The 6,249-nt window shown below is 48.8% G+C and overlaps 1 protein-coding gene across 1 annotated transcript; it reads right to left on the reverse strand.

Annotated features, from left to right (window-relative positions):
* Positions 1–319: 319 nt before the first annotated feature.
* Positions 320–3,675, reverse strand: LOC150050100 (cystatin-D-like). Its single transcript, XM_090352923.1, has 3 exons — positions 3,442–3,675; positions 1,078–1,191; positions 320–403 (listed from the first exon to the last, which is right to left on the reverse strand). Exons 1-3 carry the CDS (start codon positions 3,673–3,675, stop codon positions 320–322), a joined length of 432 nt encoding a protein of 143 aa, XP_090209049.1.
* Positions 3,676–6,249: the final 2,574 nt, after the last annotated feature.

A 6,249-nucleotide genomic window follows, 5' to 3' on the forward strand; every position in this document is an offset into this window, starting at 1 on the left:
CTGTTCAAGTCCCTCCTCCCTCACATCCCGAGATAGCAAACAGAGCTAATGACACTGTTTTACTGAGCAAGACAGCAGCATCCATGCGTGCCATCCATGTGTATTTGAAAAGCAAGAAGAATGGAACGGAGGAAGATCCATGTGAATGTTCAAGCTGCCTGGGCCAGCCCTCCAGGAGGTGGAGATGTCCCCCAGGACTGGCCTCTCACCTAAGGATGTATGAACTGCAGGGAGGGGGGAGGGGAAAGGGAAGGAGAAGGGGGAGGGGGGACTGCAAGTAAGAAAGAGCTGGTCCACGTGGCCCATCCTGGGACAAGCCTTAGGTACTGTGACAGCTGTAATTTTCCATGGAGATTTCCTGCCGCCAGGGTACAGTGTAGACCACAAAGGAGCAGATTTCTTTCTGCAAAGAAGAGAGAAGAGCAGTCAGTCAGTGTGGGTTACAGATGAAAGGGAAGCTGTTCAGCCATGAGATGCTAGAGTGAGGGGCCCAAACGGCTGGTAGGGGATGAAGGTTCACTGCCACCAAGCTCTGAGGGTCGAGAGGGAAGTCCTGCAGGTGATCACTTCTGTGGATAAGGTGGTTCCTAGACACTGTCCTATCCAGCACCTGGCTCAAGGCCAACAGGGATACAGAGTCAAGGAGTAAGGGGGTAGGAGACACCCCTGAAAGTGGGAGTTTAGCTCTCCCCAGGGCTACAGTGTCAACAACAACCAGCCTGCCCAGGGGAAGAAGGGTGGGCAACAGCCAAGGGTTTGGGCCAATTACAAGCCTTCAATGTGTTCCTTATGCCTCCAATATGGGTAACCAAGGCTGGGATTAAACATGGCATCTTCTCCCTCCCCTAAGAACAACTCCTGAAGCTGCCTCCTCCAGTCCAGCAGACAGCACAAAGCAAGGGCTTCCATGTCTGTCTGTTCATGAACTCTCACATAGCCCCACACATGTTCACTTCCCACACACTCTCATGTTGGCTCACACGCTCAGAGACCTGCATATGCATCCCCCCCACACACACAAGCACATGTAGTTCCACATCTATGACTGTGTGATGGTCCAACATCAGGCACACACACCTTCGGCTGATCCAGCAGCTCACGGAGAGGACAGTCCGCCAAAGAAGACTGAGACTTGGTACATGTGGTCTGTCCCATCTCTATTTGCAAGTAGTATTTCATGCCACTCACAACCTAGAGTGGAAAGAACAGGGTTCACATAAACACTCGAGGTCACATGCATGCAGGTTCATTACGTGGAGTTGAGGGTTCATGCCTGCATTCCTGAGCTGTCAAAACCATCACCCATGAAACACACAGCCATCACTTCTGAAGGGCTGCCTGCAGGCTCTATCTCAACTGCTCATCTTCTGACCAGGTATCAGGAAAACAGAAAGCTGGCCTTAGGAGAAGGAAGTACAGCTCTGAAGACAGTCATGGAGGAGGCGTTCTAGGAGCCCAGCACTGGTCTGAGCAGAAAGCCAAGGCTCTGGGCCACAGCATGAGTCACTAAATTCTGCTGCCTGTGACTCAAGAGGCAAAGACATGAGTCCATTCTAAAAAGGTCTGATGAATAAACTTTAGGTAAACTCCAGTGCCCAGCACACAGCCCATACAGAATCCCTTTCCCTCCACTTATCCCAGACTTACTATTCCCACATTCCACAGTAGGAATTGGGGTGCTTCATAGAAAGGGTGAGTTCAAACCAACAAGGAAGACTGTAACCCCAATACCCCTTCCTTCAGGTGACTATTGATGGGTATACGTATCTCTCAAGTAAGTCACATACCTGTGTGTCTTATTTTATTACTGTGTGTCTTACTATAATTAAAGAATAGCATTTAATCCCTTCCCGGATCATAGCAACCAGACCCAACTCATCAGAAATGTAGCCAAGCCCAGGGTGCAGGACAAAGAGCAGGGCTTCAGACCTTGTCCTGTAGAGCAGGGAGCAAGGCCCATATTCCCTTTGGCATCATTTTCCCCTCTGCAAAACAGGTCTCACTGGCCCAGTGGCCTATAACGTCCTCCAAATTAGCATCATACGTGAGAGATGCACAAGCCAGCATGGGAAGCCCATTAATGTCCCGGGGAACAATGGCAAGTGACTGCTGCAGCAGGAGAAATGGGATGGCCTTCACTCATCTGAATTTTGAACAGAAGGCAGACCCGAGCTCTAGTCACTGTTGTGTCATCTTTGTCACTGGTGGCTATGTGCTGCTTTGCTGAGGGACTCAGGGTGTCTGCTCTCAATTATGGTTCCCTTTCAGGATCAATCCCGAAGCCCAGCATCCCTTCATGCTTCCTTAGGACCTGGCTGACTGCTCTCCTCTGTGCAAGGCTCACCTCCTACTGGCCAGCAGAGGCAGGACCCAATGTGGTTGTCTACGATAGCAAGGATTCAAATGCCCAGAGCCATTGCCCATAGCTCCTGTCAGAGTGGGAGACACTAGCCCCTTGAAGCTGCTCTAGGGGAACCCTCCTGGCCTGTTGTGTAGAGGGAGCAAGATACTTTAGGGCAGGAAGGAAACAGACCAACTAAACAGCAATTTACAAGTCAGGTGTTGCTTAAGGATGGGGATGTGTTCTGAGAAGTGTGTGGCCTGGGATTTCACACATGTATATTAAGCTGGTCACAATGTCACTAGGCAGTATCATCTTCTGGGACCTCCCTTGTACAAGTGGCCAGACTCCTCCAAAGGCCAAGATCGTAAAAACAGGAGGAGTGTTCCACACAGAAGGTGGACAAGGAGCTGGACATTGCCTGGGTGCATAGTTCCAAGGAAGTCCCGTGAGTCTGTGGGTGAGAAAATTGTGTGTGGCAGTGTTGAGTCCCGATTGTCAAAATGGAATTGTGGGTATATAGACAACATTCTTGCATACATGAAATGCACATAGAAGTATTTGCTCCCCGAAACAGATAAATCATGTATAAATATCCACAGATCCAGTTTGACTGGGGGGTGGGGCTGAGGTAGGGGGGAGTGAGGAGTGAAGTAGACTAAGTAATCATTTATCCAGGGGTGGGGGCATGGGGGAGTATGTGCAGGGGTTCTGTGACTCCCATGCCAGCTGTGTGGTGAATCAGAGATTGTGTGTCACAACAAGCTATCATTTAGTGAAGGCAGCCTTGTGTGAGAGCTCCTCTTTCTCTGTTGACTGGTTAGTTAAGTAATACCTCACACTGGGCTCAGAAAACATGCAGACTTTCTGGAGACAGGACTAAAGGGCCACATGCCTTCCTTCAAAGGTTCCCAGGACTCTGGACTACTATGGAGGATATGAAGCACAAGTGTGTTCACGTCCTCGCCCAGTCAATGCAAATCACCTCAGACCAAGATCAGCAGTGTAAGCCTGGAGAGACTCTAGAGAAGGTGAGGGCAGAGAGCCGGGATTACATCAGGCAAGGCTTTCCCACATAGGTCCCAGAAGCTGCCACACACCTGCTGCTTGGCGCTTATCACCTTCACTGCCCGGCTGTAGTACAGGTCGTTGTTGGCGTCATTGTAAACTCTGAGAGAGAAGTCCACCGCGCGCTGCACCTCCTTGTCATTGGCATCAGCTGCCTCCACTCCACCCACAGCTTTCTGCTTGTCTTTGGTGGTAATGCAGGCTGTGAAGTTCAAGGTCAAGGCCATAGCCAAACCTGCCAGCAGGAGGTGCATTGTGCTTGCCATGATTGGCTAAGGCACAGGGCTGGGGCTCGTGCTGGAAGCTGCCACAGGACTCAAAAGACCCAACTCAGAGGAGCCAGCACTGCCTGCTTCTGTGGCTTTTATCCCTCTAGGGCTGCCAATCACCCCCTCTCCCCCTCTCCCAACTTCCCTACCCCATTCCAGGCTCCTCCTTTTCCTGGTTGTACCTCATCTCCGCTCAAGTCCTTTCCAAATCCTCCTCTCCTCCCCACTTTGAGCCCTTCTCTCCATTTGTGGCTTTTCCTCTTTTACCTCTTCTTTCTCTCCTTCCCCCAGCTCAGCCCCTCCACACAGGTTCTTGGCCCTCCTTTTGACCACTCCTAATCTTAGGTTACTCTGGATTCCATAAATGTGTTCCCTCTCTACAGCCCTGCAAAGTCTGTGACCACCACCCCTATTTCTCTCCAGGAAAGTGGGGGTGGGGAAATGAAGGTGGGCTTCCTGGGGTTTGGGGAGGCCAGTAGCACCCAGTCTGAGAATCACTACACTGCCTGGGGTACAATTCCAGAGAAGCTTGGAGGAAGATACAGTCCTTGCCTTTTGTCTGGAAAACTTCTTGCCAAAACGTTAAGTGAATTCATCTTTATTTGGGAAAATTAAAAAAAGAAGAGAGCAACAAAACCTCTTTGTTCAAGATTCATTACCACCACTCTCTACTATTAAAGGTAAAAAAAATTGTCAAAAGCTTCCCTGGGGACAGATCTGTAAGACACAGGGACTGAACTTAACATTGTAGTAAGTACTCAGTAGAGATGGGACTCAAACTTATGTGCAATTTTGAAGTTTCTCCAAAAAAGTAAAAAGGTGAGAGCATTTTCATCATGTTTGATTTAGCCTAATATGTCAGATATTACCTCAACAAACAGGAAGAGTTACTGAGATAGTTTACTGCCTTCGTGTATGAGTACTGAACCTTCAGAACCATGTGTGTATGTCACATTTCAGACACAGCTGTCCATGAGAATACATCTCACTTCAAGACCTGTTGTGTGATGTTTTCCACAGCACAAGCCAGCTTCAGGGTATGTACTGGGGAAGGCGTGACCAGTAATTATACTGGGGGAATTATAGATATTACAATGAAAGTGAGGGGGGGAGAGAGAGAGAGAGAGAGAGAGAGAGAGAGAGAGAGAGAGAGAGAGAGAGAGAGAGGGAGGGAGGGAGGGAGGGAGGGAGGGAGGGAGGGGGAGAGAGAGAGAGAGAGAGAGAGAGAGAGAGAGAGAGAGAGAGAGAGAGAGAGAGAGAGAGAGAGAGAGAGAGAGAGAGAGGAAACAGCCCAAGGCAGAGGTCATGAAGTACAACTGTGTTTTGTTGTGTAGGAACAGGATGCCAGTGGAAGATGTGTAAGCAGGGAAGAAGCATGATGCAGAATACCTGGCAGCTGGCAGTACACCGTGGGTGAGGCCAAGCATGAGAGGGTGCAGTGAGACCTCTACTAAGGAGAGAAAGTAGACAACTTAGCAATAAACACCAGAGCACAGAGTCTGTTCTTGCTTAGAAAGCCACCATACTGTGACTGCTGTCCTCTGTCCTGACTTTGGATATCTACCAGGATTTCGCAAAAACATCTTGAATGAATTCTGATTTACATTCAATAAAACGCCCATTTGATGTATCCAGACAAGAATTTCAGTGAACACATACATTCCCCTGTGCCATCCCCCTGACCAAAGAGCTAAGACAAGACTCAGGTCATATAAATCTTTTGTCTTTTGAAGAGCTAGGACAGTGGGTGACCGAAAAGTATGCTGGTTCCTGTGAAGTCTCACTCATGCCTACCCCAGCCTGGCCCTCCTGTTCAGGCCCTAAAGACTCATACTCCTGTTTCTGGATGACTTCCCACAGAGGATCATGCAGTGAGAGCCCTGTGTCTGTTTCCTTGGCTCAGCATTCTCCATGACTTTTCTCTGAACTGCTTCCTTGTCTTTTTCCCCAGACTGAGAGGATGTGGCCAGCTTGGTATTCTGTGGGCTGACAAAGCCCTCAGTTCAGGTCAGTGTAGCCCTGGGCTGCAATAGGACCCTGGAAGAGGAAGAGGTGGAGGGATACTCTATATAATAGCTGGCTTTGTTTCTTCTCTCAGTCCTATCTGTGTGCCTAGATATGGCCTGTGACAAGTGACCTCATGGAAAAGGTAGTAGGCTTTGCCACAAACACTAGAGTTCCAGGACTTCCAAGGATGCCAAGACTGACTATGCAAAGAGTACTAGAGATAATGCTCAGCCAGTGGCAGCCCAGATGAGCCTGTGGTAGACTTGGGGCTGGTCAATGGTAGGCTAGATCAGCAGGAACCTAAAAATAGCAGTATCCGGGTAATATCAAAGATCAAGGAAAAGTAACAGGCATTGATATAGAAGCTAGAACAAGTTCTATGGAAGATCTTGGGAAGACATTCACAGGTAGCCACAGTGATCAATAGCTTTTTAAAGTAGTTAATATTAGAATAAGCCATTTTGTACAGTTATAGCTGGAGAGACATCAAGGCCAGGCTTGTAAGCTTTAGAAGGCAGAATGAATGCAGCTATAGACTCTAAGTAGAAGCCTCCATTTTTTTTT

Source organism: Megascapheus bottae, chromosome 18 (assembly GCF_031878675.1).
Source record: "Megascapheus bottae isolate mThoBot1 chromosome 18, mThoBot2.hap1, whole genome shotgun sequence".
NCBI classification, from domain to species: Eukaryota; Metazoa; Chordata; class Mammalia; order Rodentia; family Geomyidae; genus Megascapheus; species Megascapheus bottae.

Bases quoted from the DNA above. Each gene is read 5' to 3' on its own strand.
- LOC150050100 (XM_090352923.1), bottom strand. From the start codon at position 3,675: ATGGCAAGCACAATGCACCTCCTGCTGGCAGGTTTGGCTATGGCCTTG. The intron at 1,192-3,441 runs GTGTGTGGCAGC...TTTCCACTCTAG, and splicing joins TGATAAGCGCCAAGCAGCAG to GTTGTGAGTGGCATGAAATA. The intron at 404-1,077 runs GTGTGTGTGCCT...TCTTCTTTGCAG, and splicing joins AGCTGCTGGATCAGCCGAAG to AAAGAAATCTGCTCCTTTGT.